Genomic DNA, 18,347 nt, shown 5'->3' with positions numbered 1-18,347 from the left:
GCAATATTCCAACTACATGGCGGCGGTCTGTAAATAATCGAGTCTGGACCAGACAATCCAGTGATCAACAGCATGATCTACGTTCTCTACAGAGAAGTAACTGCCGAGTAACAGTGGTATATATCGCGGTTGCTCTTTGATGGTTTGGGGTGACAGTTTTCCCACATGGAATCAAACGAAGAATGACCTTGACCTCTATCTATGAACATCTCACCATGGTTGCTATATGAAGGTCTGTCGGGGATACTTTCTCTACTCTGGATCAACCACAGAATGGCCTTGGCCTCTATGCACAAGCATCTTACCGTGAACGCTTGTTGGAGGTCCTTCGGGGAGACTCGGTTCTCCACAGATCCATATCGCCGGAGGCTCATGTGTGTTGCCCTCAGTCTCTGTCGGCTGTGGTCAGCCAGGGCTTCTGTCAACAGCAGGGCAAGCTTCTCTTCCGGGTCCACCGTCTCAGGGCCCTTATCTGTACAAATACAAACACACCCTTTGTTTCTATAATACCAGCACAGCCCTTGTCTGCACAAATACATGTGCATCCCTACCTGCACTAATACAAGCCGAACCTTTATTTGTATAAATACACGGAAAGGTCTTATCTGAATATATACAACGACAACCTTTTAACTGAATATATACAAGCACAACCTTTATCTGAATATATACAAGCACAACCTTTTATCTGAATATATACAAGCACAACCTTTTATCTGAATATGTACAAGCACAACCTTTTATCTGAATATATACAAGCACAACCTTTTATCTGAATATATACAAGCACAACCTTTTATCTGAATACATACAAGCACAACCTTTTATCTGAATATATTCAAGCACAACCTTTCTCTGTAAACATAGAGGCACAACCTTTTATCTGAATATATGCGACAACCTTTTATCTGAACATATACAAGCACAACCTTCCATCTGAATATATACAAGCACAACCTTTTATCTGAATGTATACAAGCACAACCTTTATCTGCATGTATACAAGCACAACCTTTTATCTGAATATATACAAGCACAACCTTTTATCTGAATATATACAAGCACAACCTTTTATCTGAATATATACAAGCACAACCTTTTATCTGAATATATACAAGCACAACCTTTTATCTGAATATATACAAGCACAACCTTTTATCTGAATATATACAAGCACAACCTTTTATCTGAATATATACAAGCACAACCTTTTATCTGAATTATACTGCACAACCTTTTATCTGAATATATACAAGCACAACCTTTTATCTGAATATATACAAGCACAACCTTTTATCTGAATATATATAAGGACAACCTTTTATCTGAATATATACAAGCACAACCTTTTATCTGAATATATACAAGCACAACATTGTATCTGAATATATACAAGCACCTTTTATCTGAATATATACAACGACAACCTTTTATCTGAATATGTACAAGCGCAGCCTTTGTACAGGCACATGTCTTATCTGTACCAACAAAAGCACAGCCTTTATATCTATAATACCAGCACATCCCTTATCTGACTGAGTATGGTTTTACGTCGCTTTTAGCAATATTCCAGCAATATCACGGCGGGGGACACCAGAAATAGACTTCACACATTGTACCCATGTGGGGAATCGAACCCGGGTCTTCGGCGTGACGAGAGAACGCTTTAACCACTAGGCTACCCCACCGCCCCTATCAAAAATAGAGTATCTGTTCAAACACAAACAGAAATATATTTTGTACGAATACGAATAGGCCCCTATCTGTACAAATAGAAACACAAGTCATATTTGTATGAATACAAGTAGAATCCTTTACAAAAGTACCACCTGTATCTGTAGGAATACAACCACAATATGTATCTGTACTAATACAAACACAACTCTTATCTTTACAACACAAGCACAACCCTTATTTCTACTAACGTTAGCCAAACCTGTATATGTAGAAATACAAGCACAATCCTTATTTCTACTGACGTTAACCCAACCTGTATATGTAGAAATACAAGCACAACCCTTATTTCTACTGTCGTTAGCCCAACCTGTATATGTAGAAATACAAGCACAACCCTTATTTCTACTGACGTTAGCCCAACCTGTATATGTAGAAATACAAGCACAACCCTTATTTCTACTAACGTTAGCCCAACCTGTGTATGTAGAAATACAAGCACAACCCTTATTTCTACTAACGTTACCCAACCTGTGTATGTAGAAATACAAGCACAATCCTTATTTCTACTGACGTTAGCCCAACCTGTATATGTAGAAATACAAGCACAACCCTTATTTCTACTGACGTTAGCCCAACCTGTATATGTAGAAATTGAAGCACAATCCTTATTTCTACTGACGTTAGCCCAACCTGTATATGTAGAAATACAAGCACTACTCTTATTTCTACTGACGTTAGCCCAACCTGTGTATGTAGAAATACAAGCACAACCCTTATTTCTACTAACGTTAGCCCAACCTGTGTATGTAGAAATACAAGCACAACCCTTATTTCTACTGACGATAGCCCAACCTGTGTATGTAGAAATACAAGCACAACCCTTATTTCTACTAACGTTAGCCCAACCTGTATATGTAGAAATACAAGCACAACCCTTATTTCTACTAACGTTAGCCCAACCTGTATATGTAGAAATACAAGCACAACCCTTATTTCTACTAACGTTAGCCCAACCTGTATATGTAGAAATACAAGCACAATCCTTATTTCTACTGACGTTAGCCCAACCTGTATATGTAGAAATACAAGCACAACCCTTATTTCTACTGACGTTAGCCCAACCTGTATATGTAGAAATACAAGCACAACCCTTATTTCTACTAACGTTAGCCCAACCTGTATATGTAGAAATACAAGCACAACCCTTATTTCTACTGACGTTAGCCCAACCTGTATATGTAGAAATACAAGCACTACCCTTATTTCTACTGACGTTAGCCAAACCTGTATATGTAGAAATACAAGCACTACCCTTATTTCTACTGACGTTAGCCCAACATGTATATGTAGAAATACAAGCATAACCCTTATTTCTACTAACTTTAGCCAAACCTGTATATGTAGAAATACAAGCACAACCCTTATTTCTACTGACGTTAGCCCAACCTGTATAAGCAGAAATGCAAGCACAATCCTTATTTCTACTAACGTTAGCCCAACCTGTATATGTAGAAAAACAAGCACAACCCTTATTTCTACTACCATTAGCCCAACCTGTATATGTAGAAATACAAGCACAATCCTTATTTCTACTGACGTTAGCCCAACCTGTATATGTAGAAATACAAGCACAACCCTTATTTCTACTACCGTTAGCCCAGCCTGTATATGTAGAAATACAAGCACAACCCTTATTTCTACTAACGTTAGCCCAACCTGTATATGTGGAAATACAAGCACAATCCTTATTTCTACTGACGTTAGCCCAGCCTGTATATGTAGAAATACAAGCACAATCCTTATTTCTGCTGACGTTAGCCCAACCTGTATATGTAGAAATACAAGCACAACCCTTATTTCTACTAACGTTAGCCCAACCTGTATACGTAGAAATACAAGCACAACCCTTATTTCAACTGACGTTAGCCCAACCTGTATAAGCAGAAATACAAGCACAATCTCTAGCTCTACAAACACAAGTAGAGTCGCCCAAGGAGTGGTTACACAATGTCACACTAAAATATAATCACACTCCATTGCATAAACCGATCGTGAATTTGTGAGAGGTAAAACCTCATTAATTCTTTTCCTCACATGATTGCTTGATATCTTAGAACAGACCATATCATTGCACATGGTCGACGGCAAACTCAACAAAAGATTGATTTATATCTCAGAATACTGAGTCAATAGCTACACTCTGTAATGTGTGTTGTACACAACACGAACAAGGATAATTGATATCTCAATTAAGGTATGGTTAAACTAAACAATGGAGTGTAGAATTATTATTTTTTCATATCAAATGTTTGAGTCGGCGATATCAATACTTCATTGGTTCTAAAAATCACTAAACGTGGAAATGATATCACAATTTCTTACAATCAACCCATGGCCTAATTCTTTATGTCAATAAATAGATTAATAACTTTAAAAAATGCACGATGAATCGAAACGGTCTATATTCCAGTCGCTCTATGAGAAGCCTAGTAAACAATAATTATACTGACGTGAAAAAATAAAGTATACACTTTAACAATTCCGTTGACGAAAAAATGAAAATGTTACTAGGCTGAAAAAAGTCGCCGAATTATTGATTCTAAACACCACAGAGTGAGTGAGTGAGTATGGTTTCACACCGCTTTAACAATATTCCAGCAATATCACGGCGGGGGACACAAGAAATGTGGCTTCACATATTGTACCCATGTGGGGAATCGAACCCGGTTCTTTGGCGTGATGAGCGGACGCTTTAACCACTAGGCTACCCCACTGCCCCAACACCATTGTGATACCCGTACCAAATACACTGTCGAATAATCATGTCTTGTTTAGCTCACTTTCGGCTTCCATCAAACATGTGTGCATACTTTCTTTCAAAAGAATCCACCGGAGAGCGGAAGGTCGCGGGTTCGATCCCCGACCGCGTCATACCAAAAGACGTTAAAATATGGTACTTGTTGGTCCCTGCCTGGCGCTCGGCATTAATGGGTACAACAAGGACTGGTCGGCTCGGAGTCAGTATAATGTGTCTGAGTGGGGTATTCATGCTTCACTGCGGCATGGTATCTCAGTGGGCTAGCACTATAAAACCAGCTTAAGTCTGGGCTAGTACAAGCAGCCGCACATACACATACACACGCATGCACGTCATCATATGAGCGAAATATTCTCAAGCACGACGTAAAACCCAATTTCACGTCACCTCAGGTCAAAAGAATCCAGTAAACATGACTAAACTGACGTGAAAAAGAAAGCAAACCCTTCAAAATGTTCGTTGACTTAATGAAAACGTTACTAAGCTACAAGGCTGAAAGGAGTTGCCGAATTACTGATTTTAAGCACCACTGTCATACCCGTATCAGATACACCGTGGAACAACCATAGCCCGTTTAGCTCACTTTCGGTTTGCATCAAACACGTGTGTATTGCAGTATATAAGGTTTCAGAGAACGTCTGCCTCACCTTCCTCCTCGCCACGTCTTCTCCGCGCTGAACGTGGTCCCAGAGCAGAGTGGAGACGCCCTCTTCTCCCAATCTGAAGATACAAGCAGAGTGAGTGAGTGAGTTTAGTTTTACTCCGCAATCAGCAACATTCCAGCTACATGGCGGCGGTCTGTAAATAATCGAGTCTGGACATGGCAATCCAGTGATCAACAGCATGAGCATCGATCTACGCAATTGGGAACCGATGACATGTGTCAACCACGTCAGCGATTAGCTGACCACCCGATTAGCCGCCTCTTACAAGCAGTTGATGGAAGAGCTTCTCTAATCCCGCTTTGAAGTATAACAAGCATATTACGATATGTAAGCCTAATATGAAAGAAAGAAAAAAAGTATACAGTTACCTACCTTCGCGAAATCAGCGAGGGTATGCTATGAACAAACCGAGGATCATAATCGGATCGAGCCAAGGGTACGAAACCCCGATAAGCCGATCCTGCTTTGTTGCGCAAGCCCGTACGGGTGTGTAGCGTCAGGCCACTAGGTCATCAGAATAAATGTTCTATGGCGGGCTTTGATTGTATAATACAAGTACATTGAGCGTTAAAACTATCATGCATACCTAATGGTGGTACATTGTGGAGATAATGATAGTATATTTTCCCACGAGTCACTGAGTATTCGGTGTCGTCTTTAACGTCATCTCCGGATACCTGTGCGTTTGTTTGGTTGACTTTACACAGATATCTGTGTGTCGTTTGTTTGACATTACGAGGATATGAGTGTGCGTTTGTTTGACTTTACGCAGATAAGTGTGTGGGTTTGTTTGAATGTACGCAGATAAGTGTGTCGTTTGTTTGATTTTACGCGAATAAGTGTGCGTTTGTTTGACTTTACGTGGATATGTCAGTGCGTTTGTTTGACTTTACGTGGATAAGTGTTCGGGGTTGTTTGAATGTACGCAGATAAGTGTGTCGTTTGTTTGATTTTACGCGAATATGTGTGCGTTTGTTTGACTTTACGCAGATAAGTGTGCATTTGTTTGACTTTACGTGGATATGTGTGCAGTTTGTTTGACTTTACGCAGATATCTGTGTGTCATTTGTTTGACTTTATGCAGATATATCAGTGCGTTTGTTTGACCTTTACACATATATCAGTGCGTTTGTTTGACTTTATGCAGATATATCAGTGCGTTTGTTTGACTTTACGTGGATATATCAGTGCATTTGTTTGACTTTACGCAGATATGTCAGTGCGTTTGTTTGACTTTACGTGGATATATCAGTGCATTTGTTTGACTTTATGTGGATATGTCAGTGCGTTTGTTTGACTTTACGTGGATATATCAGTGCATTTGTTTGACTTTATGCAGATATATCAGTGCGTTTGTTTAACTTTATGCAGATATGTCAGTGCGTTTGTTTGACTTTATGCAGATATATCAGTGCGTTTGTTTGACTTTACGTGGATATATCAGTGCGTTTGTTTGACTTCATGCAGATATATCAGTGCGTTTGTTTAACTTTATGCAGATATGTCAGTGCGTCTGTTTGACTATATGCAGATATGTCAGTGCGTTTGTTTGACTTTACATGGATATGTCAGTGCGTTTGTTTGACTTTACGTGGATATGTCAGTGCGTTTGTTTGACTTTATGCAGATATATCACTGCATTTGTTTGACTTTATGCAGATATATCAGTGCGTTTGTTTGACTTTACGTGGATATGTCAGTGGATGACTTTACACAGATATATCAGTGCGTTTGTTTGACTTAATGCAGATATATCAGTGCGTTTGTTTGACTTTACGTGGATATATCAGTGCGTTTGTTTGACTTTACGTGGATATATCAGTGCGTTTGTTTGACTTTACGTGGATATGTCAGTGCGTTTGTTTGACTTTTTTATGTCAGTGGATATGTCAGTGCGTTTGTTTGGATATGTCACTTTACGCAGATATGTCAGTGCGTTTGTTTGACTTTATGCAGATATATCAGTGCATTTGTTTGACTTTATGCAGATATATCAGTGCGTTTGTTTGACTTTACGTGGATATGTCAGTGCATTTGTTTGACTTTACACAGATATATCAGTGCGTTTGTTTGACTTAATGCAGATATATCAGTGCGTTTGTTTGACTTTACGTGGATATATCAGTGCGTTTGTTTGACTTTACGTGGATATATCAGTGCGTTTGTTTGACTTTATGCGGATATATCAGTGCGTTTGCTTGACTTTATGCAGATATGTCAGTGCGTTTGTTTGACTTTATGCAGATATATCAGTGCATTTGTTTGACTTTACGTGGATATGTCAATGCGTTTGTTTGACTTTATGCAGATATATCAGTGCATTTGTTTGACTTTATGCAGATATATCAGTGCGTTTGTTTGACTTTATGCAGATATGTCAGTGCGTTTGTTTGACTTTACGTGGATATATCAGTGCGTTTGTTTGACTTTACGTGGATATGTCAGTGCGTTTGTTTGACTTTATGTGGATATATCAGTGCGTTTGTTTGACTTTATGTGGATATATCAGTGCGTTTGTTTGACTTTACGTGGATATATCAGTGCATTTGTTTGACTTTATGCAGATATATCAGTGCGTTTGTTTGACTTTATGCAGATATATCAGTGCGTTTGTTTGACTTTATGCAGATATATCAGTGCGTTTGTTTTGACTTACGTGGATATATCAGTGCATTTGTTTGACTTCATGCAGATATATCAGTGCGTTTGTTTAACTTTATGCAGATATGTCAGTGCGTCTGTTTGACTATATGCAGATATGTCAGTGCGTTTGTTTGACTTTACATGGATATGTCAGTGCGTTTGTTTGACTTTACGTGGATATGTCAGTGCGTTTGTTTGACTTTATGCAGATATATCACTGCATTTGTTTGACTTTATGCAGATATATCAGTGCGTTTGTTTGACTTTACGTGGATATGTCAGTGAGTTTGTTTGACTTTACGTGGATATGTCAGTGCATTTGTTTGACTTTACGTGGATATGTCATTGCGTTTGCTCTACTTAACGTGGATATATCAGTGCATTTGTTTGATTTTACGTGGATATGTCAGTGCATTTGTTTAACTTTACGTGGATATGTCAGTGCATTTGTTTGACTTTACGTGGATATGTCAGTGCATTTGTTTGACTTTACGTGGATATGTCAGTGCGTTTGTTTGACTTTACGTGGATATGTCAGTGCGTTTGTTTGACTTTACGTGGATATGTCAGTGCGTTTGTTTAAGTTTACGTGGATATGTCAGTGCGTTTGTTTGACATTATGCAGATATATCAGTGCGTTTGTTTGACTCATGCAGATATATCAGTGCGTTTGTTTGACTTTATGCATACCTGTCAGTTGACTTTACGCAGATATGTGTGTCGTTTGTTTGACCTTACGCTGATACGTGTGTGCGTTTGTTTGTCAAACATTAACTATTTACCATGTCCATTCCATCCAGAGATGTGTTGGAGCCAGACTGGGTCATGGACTTGCTTCCGGTGCGTCCCCTTCCCCGTCCTCTAGGGGTTGTCCCCCCTTCCCCTGGCGTCGGCATGGCGCTGTCGTCACTGCTGCCCTCTGCAGTTGAAGTATCCGAGTCAGACTGAAAAGGAGATCGAGGGTGATCATGGGTTTGTCTGGTCCAGGCAGTAAACTTGCTGAGTGCGGTGTTAAACAACAAACAATCCAATAAGGCTGAAAAACACAAAGCGTCATGCTACTACTTCTGGGTCATATTCATGGGTTATAGCCGACGGAGACTGATGTTTACGCCGCTTTTAGCAATTTTCCTGAATATCACGTCGGGGGACACCAGAAATGGGCTTCACACACTGTACCCATGAGTGGAATCGAACTCGGGTCTTCGGCATGACGAGCGAACTCTTTAACCACTTGGCTACCCCACCCCTCATGGGTTATAGGGCAGAAGGTAATGTGTTCGCTTTCTTTGCACAGTTCGGGTTCGATTCTTTCTCGTGTGGTGCAAGGGCATCAAACGTTCCCTGTACTTTTGGGTAAACTGTACATTTTCAAGCTGTCAACGTTTCTAGAGCTGTAGACGATGATACACGTTGACTGATTGCTCAGAACTGATATTCATATTTTCTTAAAACGCGAATCACCCGTTTTATATGCCAATTTTTTCACAAATATTTCCGAAAACATGTAGTATGTGGAATGAAAACACAGAATTTACCGCTGTTCTTTGTCCAAAAAAATACCGACCTGTTTATCGATCTTGGCCACTGGGAACCATAACATGTGTCAACCAAGTCAGCGAGCCTGACCACCCGATCCCGTTAGTCGCCTCTTACGACAAGCATGGGTTACTGAAGATGAATTCTAACCCGGATCTCCACGGATCTCTACGGATATGTAATTACTTTATTACAATATGTACGATCAAACGCGTGATGTATTGTAATAAAGAAATGTTATATCCGTAGAAGTATCGACCTCGTTCATCACACTAATTTCTATATGCTACTTCAAGAAGAAATGGGCGTCAGGATGCAGAGTGGATGGTCCCTGGTTCGATCCTCAACCAAAAGATGTTATGAGAGTGTACTTGTTGTTCCCTTTCCTGGCGCGCAGTGGAAGTGGATACAAACTGGACTGTGTCTTCGGTATTCGTGTTAAATTTAGGCATCGTATCTTAGTGGTATAGAAACATAATGTCGACACAAGTGTGGACAAGTTCATCCCCCAAACACACTCGTGTACGCACGTCTCTTAATTTATAAGTGGAATAATCTTGAGCGCGAATCCCCATAAGCCCATTTAACATCACCTCAATTGTTGAAACACCACTACAACAAAGGGAGAACAATTTTGCAGGCAAGTAAGCGATAAATAGAATGTATTGTTTCACAAGTAACCATTATATGCCTGTCACCATTGTTGTGATTACGGGGCCTATGGTCTACATTACAGGTACAGTAAGACATAAAGACAAGTTGTAGTAGTGGTAGTATTAGTTGTCGATGGTCTTGTTGTTGAAGCAGTAGTGGTAGTAGTAGTGTTAGTGGTTGTAATAGTGGCAGTAGTAGTGATGGTGGTAGTAGTAGTAGCAGTAGCAGTAGCAGTAGTAGTAGTAGTAGTAGTAGTAGTAGTGGTAGTAGTGGTGGTAGTAGTAGTAGTAGTAGCAGTGGTAGTAGTAGCAGCAGTAGTAGTAGTAGTAGTGGTGGTGGTAGTAGTAGTAGTAGTAGTAGTAGCAGTGGTAGTAGTAGCAGCAGTAGTAGTAGTAGTAGTAGTAGTAGTGGTGGTAGTAGTAGTAGTAGTAGCAGTGGTAGTAGTAGCAGCAGTAGTAGTACTAGTAGTAGTGGTGGTGGTAGTAGTAGCAGTAGTAGTAGTAGTAGTAGCAGTAGTAGTAGTAGTAGTAGTAGTAGTGGTGGTGGTAGTAGTAGTAGTAGCAGTAGCAGTGGTAGTAGTAGCAGCAGTAGTAGTAGTAGTGGTGGTGGTAGTAGCAGTAGTAGTAGTAGCAGCAGTAGTAGTAGTAGTAGTGGTGGTGGTGGTAGTAGTAGCAGCAGTCGTAGTAATAGCAGCAGTAGTAGTAGTAGTAGCAGTAGTAGTAGTAATAGTAGTAGTAGCAGTAGTAGTAGTAGTAGTAGCAGTAGTAGTAGTAGTAGCAGTAGTGGTGGTGGTGGTAGTAGTAGTAGTAGTAGTAGTAGGAGGAGGAGGAGGAGGAGTAGTAGTAGTAGCAAAACAACAGCGCATATACACATGAACACATCAGGGAGACAACAACACAAACCTCGAAGGAATCTATTGCCGACATATCCATTGTGAGATTCCTTCCCTAGTACAGTAGTCCTAGCTACCTAGAGGGATTCACCAGAGTAATTGTCCCAGTCAGGACGCACCTGCAGCAACGTCTCAACAACGTCTCTTCGCTCGCCGGTGATTCCAGTAGCAATTGAGCTATATAAAACAAGACTTCAGTCTCGTTACAATGGGTGAATATTCGACAGGAGGTGAACACACCGATACCACGGTTACCCTGTGTAATTCATGACACTAAATCCACCCGTATGTGTTACTTTGTGTTGCTAAACCAGAACTCCCTGTCACATATGACAACTTCGTGTCAGTCGATGCCAAGATTAAATTATTTTGTTCACAATGGTATTTAAATTAAAAGAAACTCCAAGAGTTTTCCGTCAATATAAACATTCGGCATGATCCTCTGAATGGCGAAGTCATCCTCGGAATGAGCAATATTTTCATCCACGTGCATCTATTGCATATGTGGCGTTGTTGTCAGTAAACACAAATCTCTGATCGTCAAATGTCAGTTCACCTTTCTGAATACCTGTGTTATCACACGAACCTTGACACAGATTAACCTGATATACAGCTTAGGTATACAAGTCTTCCAGTACACCAGACATATAGTACACCTCACCAAATAATCAATTATTTCAATCTCTTCATAAGGCAACTCTATGACTGACTGAAATCATATTGACTCAAAAAAAAATCTACAGAGTTGAGTCAGTGGAACTTCCACTGACTACATTGAAACTGGTCCGCTTGAAACTCTCGATTTTCCAACAGAACACCTCTTTTTCCTTTGAAAAGATTTTCAAGTATCACATCTGTGAAATTCCTGCATCGATCTGACCAGGGTCATCAAAGAATGTCCAAAACTGCCTTAAGACTCCAGTGCCCCTTTCTCCTTGCCTTTCCCAATACACTCGATGTTGTACAATAAATAGTATCATACGTCTATGACCTGAGACAACAAAATGAAGCTGTATTGACACTGCACATGTATAATTCAAGGCCTATCGATAAAATTTCATTTTCTGAACGATGTATGAAGTATTGATGACCTTCCAGAGGTAATCATTCCGTTGGGTGACAATAAGCCAAGACTTACGCCATGTGATTTCATGTATAAATCTTATCATTCGTGACGTTGCATTGTCTACGAATGAACATTATATATCCACTGGCTGTGTTCAATATATGGATTATCTTGCACTTAGTATTATGTCCTAAACGTGGAGTCCTCTCTGTGTAGTAGCATATATATCTTGCACTTGGTGTTATATCTGAAACGTGGAGACTTCACCGTGCAGTAGCATAAATATCTTGCACTTGGTGTTATATCCTAAACGTGGAGTCTTCTCTGTGTAGTAGCATATATATCTTGCACTTGGTGTTATATCCGAAACGTGGAGTCTTCTCTGTGTAGTAGCATATATATCTTGCACTTGGTGTTATATCCTAAACGTGGAGTCTTCTCTGTGTAGTAGCATATATATCTTGCACTTGGTGTTATATCCTTGGTGTTATATCCGAAACGTGGAGTCTTCTCTGTGTAGTAGCATATATATCTTGCACTTGGTGTTATATCCTGTGTATTAGAAACGTGGAGTCTTCTCTGTGTAGTAGCATATATATCTTGCACTTGGTGTTATATCCGAAACGTGGAGTCTTCTCTGTGTAGTAGCATATATATCTTGCACTTGGTGTTATATCCGAAACGTGGAGTCTTCTCTGTGTAGTAGCATATATATCTTGCACTTGGTGTTATATCCTAAACGTGGAGTCTTCTCTGTGTAGTAGCATATATATCTTGCACTTGGTGTTATATCCTAAACGTGGAGTCTTCTCTGTGTAGTAGCATATATATCTTGCACTTAGTGTTATATATCTTGCACTTGGTGTTATATCCGAAACGTGGAGTCTTCTCTGTGTAGTAGCATATATATCTTGCACTTGGTGTTATATCCTAAACGTGGAGTCTTCTCTGTGTAGTAGCATATATATCTTGCACTTGGTGTTATATCCGAAACGTGGAGTCTCTGTGTAGTAGCATATATATCTTGCACTTGGTGTTATATCCGAAACGTGGAGTCTTCTCTGTGTAGTAGCATATATATCTTGCACTTGGTGTTATATCCGAAACGTGGAGTCTTCTCTGTGTAGTAGCATATATATCTTGCACTTGGTGTTATATCCGAAACGTGGAGTCTTCTCTGTGTAGTAGCATATATATCTTGCACTTGGTGTTATATCCGAAACGTAGAGTCTTCTGTGTAGTAGCATATATAGTATATCCGAGAAACGGGTGTCTTCTGGTGTTATATCCGAAACGTAGAGTCTTCTCTGTGTAGTAACTGGGTGCTCTGTCCGTCCTTTGGTTCAGTGGTAATAATGAGCTCCCTGCGCACGGGATACCTTCTCTTCAAGAACAACATTCATCAAGAGATCTTAGCATTACAATTTCGTCTCCTGCGGATTTCTCACAAATGGGTCCTGCTCCTCAGAACCTTCCTTCTCTTACTCCTCTCTTTAACAATGCCATTCCTGGAGATCTCTTTTAGCATTAGGTGGTCTTCTGTTTAACTGCTCATTCAGAAGTATTCTCTCGGAGAGTTCTTTTCATTGTGCTATTAACTCTTCTCCCAAGGAGAATAGAAGGGCTTCTCATTAAGAGTTCGGTAGTTCTGTTCGTTAAGATTTCTTCTCTCAATTTTATCGTTTCTCCTTATAGGTTCTTCACACTGGGATCTCTGCTGTTCAAAGACCTCTCCTCAGAAATCACCTCTCGTTTATATCACTACTCCTGAGAGGTCCTTATCATTAAGAACGCTACTCGCTGGTTGCTATCATTTACACCTCTTCTTCTCAGACGTCCTTCTCATTATGAACTCTAATCTTTAGGTATATAACTCTCATTTAGATAGCACCTTCCAAAAGAATTGAGCGCCATCAACAGAGCTCTTCTCACATCAGCCGCTCTTATTTAGAGCCCTCAACTGTTAGGGAATAATCCGTATCAACAAATCCCAACAGGAACAGCTGTTGTCACTTCTTCTTGTAACTCATATACAACTATCATTTAGATAGAACCTCTCAAAGAATTTAGCTCCCTCAACTGAGCTCTTCTCACATTAACTTCTATTATTTAGAGCCCTCAACTGTCAGGGCCTGGTATGTATCAGGAAATCACACCATGAAGACTTACAAAGCTGGTAGCACTTCCAAAGAATTTAGCTCCATCAACTGAGCTCTTTTCACGCTCTTCACACATCAGCCGCTCTCACATTTAGAGCCCTCAAATGTCAGGTCCTGGTGCGTATCAGGAAATGTCACCAGGAACATTCGTCCTATTCAACTCTCATTTAGGTAGCACTTCGAAAAAACCTGTGCTCCTTCAACAGAATTCTTCCCACATCAGCCTCGCTTATTTACACCCTCAACTGACGGGACCTGATGCGTAACAGGAAATCTCACCAGGAACACTGGTCGTTTAGATAGCACCTCCAGAGGAATTTAGCTCCATCAACTGAGCTCTTCTCACATCAGCCTCGCTTATTTAGAGTCCTAAACTGACGGGACCTGATGCGTAACAGGAAATCTCATCAGGAACACTGGTCGTATATATATATATATAACTCTCATTTAGATAGCACCTCGAAAGGAATTTAGCTCAATCAACTGAGCTCTTCTCACATCAGCCTCGCTTATTTAGAGTCCTAAACTGACGGGACCTGACGCGTGTCAGCATATCACTCCAGGAACACCTATCGTATGTTTATAGCTTTGGGTCAGCAAGACACAGTGCTACCAGGTATTCAGTGAGCTATTGGATCAATAACAGTTATTGGCTCTGCTTCCGTGATCAGGTTTGGGAGAGCATTAACATCAATCCAAACAGTCCGCTATTCCATGAAAATATATAGATCCAGTTTTTGTATAACGAATGTCGTGTGAGGATCAGGCGAATAATAAAATCTGCTTTGATCCGTTAAGAATCACGTACACGGAATTGTGTTAAACTGACGTGTCCTTGTGTACGAAGATCGGACAATATCGGTAATCCATACGATCATCAAAGGCAAGGAAGTCCTTCATCCTTGTTGAATGCATGGAGGGTTAATATAGAACAGTTATCGTCTTGTACTTAGGACAATACTACTGATACTGTCCATAAGAATCAACAGCAGGTTACTACAGTTCCTTATCGTGGGATGTTCCGATGTCAAAAGATCCGACCAAAAATCGTCTTTTATATAGCACAATACCACAGTTACTTTCCTGAAGAAACAACAACAGGTGACAACAATTCCGTTTCGAGGGACCTTCCGATTCCAAAAGACCTGATCAGAAATCGTCTTGTACTTGACACAATACCACAGTTGTCTTCCTGAAGAAAAAGTCGTTTCCTACAATTCAGATTTGTAGGATGTTCCGATTCCCAAAGACGCGATCAGAAATCGTCTTGTACTTAACACAATACCACAGTTACTTTCCTAAAGAACCACAACCGTTTACTACAATTCAGAATCGTAGGATGTTCCGATTCCAAAAGACCCAACAAAATACGTGCAAATATATCCCAACACCGCGAACAATCACTGCACACCGTCAGGATATATCATTGAAAACGCTTCAACCTTTGAATGACTTCAACAGATTCGTTTCCCAAAGCCGTTTCTCGTTTCCTCCTCATCTGAAGTGTTATCCTACAGGTGAGAATGTTCCAGAACCCGAGCTGATATCTTCACAAGGCAAATATGTTCACCGTTGCTAGTCTCCAACCAGCGCCAGGATGTTTCCAGCCAAACAAAGCCAGTGATCAGCCGTCTGATCCCTCCATACATCACCTCACGGTTGAGTATAATCGGTGTATATATCCATTGTGCTCGTCATATCTCCCCCATGAGAGTCGTATTGTTGCTGTTGTTCTCTCATCACACTCCATCAGTCCACGGCTTCATATCCAGAGTCGAGGGACCGCCATTGTTCTCTCAGCACAATCAGAAGTGGTGACCCCGGTCGTTTGTTATCGTCTGTGACAGGAAGTCAATGAGAATCGCCAGACGACATGGTGGTGGGAAATTAGGGGTCAAGTCAAAGGTGGTGAGGTAAAATCAGGTTTAACATTGCGGACTAATTGTTGTTTATCATCCAAAACTGTGTTCCACAGGAGATATCGCTTGTGTGAGATCAAACGATATCTCCTAGGAGATATCGTTTTGACAGTAGATTTTGTACAATGCCCTGACAATGCTATGACGTCATGTACTTGATGACGTCACAATGCTATGACATCGCTGCACTACAAGTCTAATGGCAGTACCATGTTCAGAGATGTACATTTTTCATTGAAAATTAATGAAGAGTGATTTTGGATGATTAATAGAATCTCACCCTCGTGTCTTCTGATATCAAATATATCAACACTCTTTGATAAAAGTAAAAATATCCCCGGCAAGCTTCGGATATTTGTAACTTTATCAACTCGTGTTGATATAATTGATATCAGAAGACACTTGAGTGAGATTCTCTATTTACCGCCTCAGATATATGACGGCGATCTGTTGGTAGTCGAGTCTGGACCAGTCAATAAAGTGGCTGATATCATGAGCATCCATCTATACAATTGGAATACGATGCCTTGTGTCAACCAAGTCAGCCCTTGTCTGTCAACCGAGTCCGGGCCCTTATTCTCGAAACGTTCGTAGTCCTAAGAATTCCTAACTTTGATCGTAGCCAGTGTGTTAAGAATGGGCTTAAGACGTTCGTAGGGCTACGAACGTTTCGAGAATAGCTAGCCGGATTAACCCGATCCCGGTTGTTGGCTCTAAGACAGGCATGGGTTGCTGAAGACCAATTATGTGAGGAACAGGGCCCAGACACATAAATAGAACAGCGCGCCAGTTAGCCCAGTGCGAGGATTCTTAATTTAGGTCGCCGACACCGTCGTTTGTTTTCTGCCTTAGTTTAATCGTAATTATCCTTAGAAAGTATTAAATTGGCATCTTAGAAAAGAAATACAGTTCGCTCTACCACCATGTACAGTGTAATAAAGCACACTTTCGCCCTTTATAGTTAAAGCACGAGGACGCTTGGTGTCAGAGCGAACTGTATTTCTTAATTCATGTCAGATTTATGACATCCGCCCCGGACACCTGCCGCATGGATGCCCAACTCAGACACATTGTACAGACTCCCAAATGATCTCTCCTTGATTTCTCCTTAATCCGGAGGCTGGTTAACAGCAAGTAGCAAGCTTTAGCGTCTTTTGGTACGCACGTTTGGGAATCTGCCCTCCAAGCAGACGCTCTATTAACGGCTATGTTCTAAGCTGCTCGATAGCTTCACCATGTAACGCATGGGCACATTTATTATACCTACCAATTGAGAGTTGAATGGTAATTGAGTGAGTTAAATTTTACGCCGCTTTTAGCAATATTCCAGCAACATCACAGCGGGGGACGCCAGAAATGGGCTTCACACATTGTAGCAATATGGGGATTCGAACCCGGGTCTTCAGCGTGACGAGCCAACGCTTTACCCACTAGGCTACCCCACCACTCCCTCTCTCAGCATTAGGGGTATAAAATTAAACATGGACTGGCCACCTTGGAGTCAGTATACTGTGTGGGTGTGAGGTATACGTGTCAGGTGTACCATATCAAGACATTACGTGAACTTTGGCAGTCCATTCAGACTCTTGACTTCAGTATCTAGTGTGACCACCACGAGCGGCAATAACTGCAGCAGTACGTCTATGCATGGAGTGCACCAATCAATTGATGAAGGCCATTGGCACCTGAAACCACACTCTGAGAAAGGCCTGTCGCAATAAATCGGCTGTGTTCGGCCTTGGTATGACATTATTCAGTCTCCTCTGAATTTCAACCCAAAGATGTTCAGTTGGGATTAAATCAGGACTAAGGGCTGGCCACTGCATAATGTTGACACCGTTCTGCTGTAGCTCTGGCAGTATGGGCCCGGGTGTTATCATGCTGGAAAATGTTGTTCCGGTGACGTGTGAAATGTGGTATGATGTGGGGTCTGAGAGCTTGGTCGATGTAGCGCACCGCTGTGATCCTGCCTCCTCTCCCTGGACCAAGGTTCTGGAACACCACAGGACCCACTCTCTGGTTCAGGCATATTCTACCCCATACCATGATGATGCACCTCCCCATGACTCTCTTTCCATAACACAATGGTCTGCGTAACGCTGGCCACGTCGTCGCCATATTCTTGTTCTGCCATCTGCAGCTGATACGCAGTACCGACTCTCATCTGTGAACAGAACAGTTCTCCTTGCCTGTATCGCCAGTTTTGGTGTTGTAGGGCAAACTGTCGACGTTCACGCCGATGACAAGGGGTGAGGATAGGTCCACGGTAAGGTCTACGACAATGGAGGTTCTCGCTGTTAAGACGTCGGCGTACT

General features: G+C 41.0%; 1 protein-coding gene across 1 annotated transcript in view; it reads right to left on the bottom strand.

Annotated features, from left to right (window-relative positions):
* LOC124258181 (echinoderm microtubule-associated protein-like 2) overlaps positions 1-12,429 on the bottom strand; it is a 54,549-nt gene extending 42,120 nt beyond the window's left edge. Inside the window, exons 1-4 of the mRNA XM_046692235.1 lie at positions 10,899-12,429; positions 8,586-8,747; positions 5,143-5,215; positions 306-472 (exon numbers count right to left, since the gene is read on the bottom strand). Coding sequence (XP_046548191.1) covers positions 306-472; positions 5,143-5,215; positions 8,586-8,747; positions 10,899-10,928 — 432 coding nt within the window. The 5' untranslated portion in view covers positions 10,929-12,429. The remainder of the gene's footprint in view (positions 1-305; positions 473-5,142; positions 5,216-8,585; positions 8,748-10,898) is intronic.
* Positions 12,430-18,347: the final 5,918 nt, after the last annotated feature.

The sequence above is a fragment of the Haliotis rubra genome, unplaced genomic scaffold (genome assembly GCF_003918875.1).
Source record: "Haliotis rubra isolate DU_JTF1 unplaced genomic scaffold, ASM391887v1 Scf685, whole genome shotgun sequence".
NCBI lineage: Eukaryota > Metazoa > Mollusca > Gastropoda > Lepetellida > Haliotidae > Haliotis > Haliotis rubra.
This window is presented reverse-complemented; position numbering and strand designations above follow the sequence as displayed.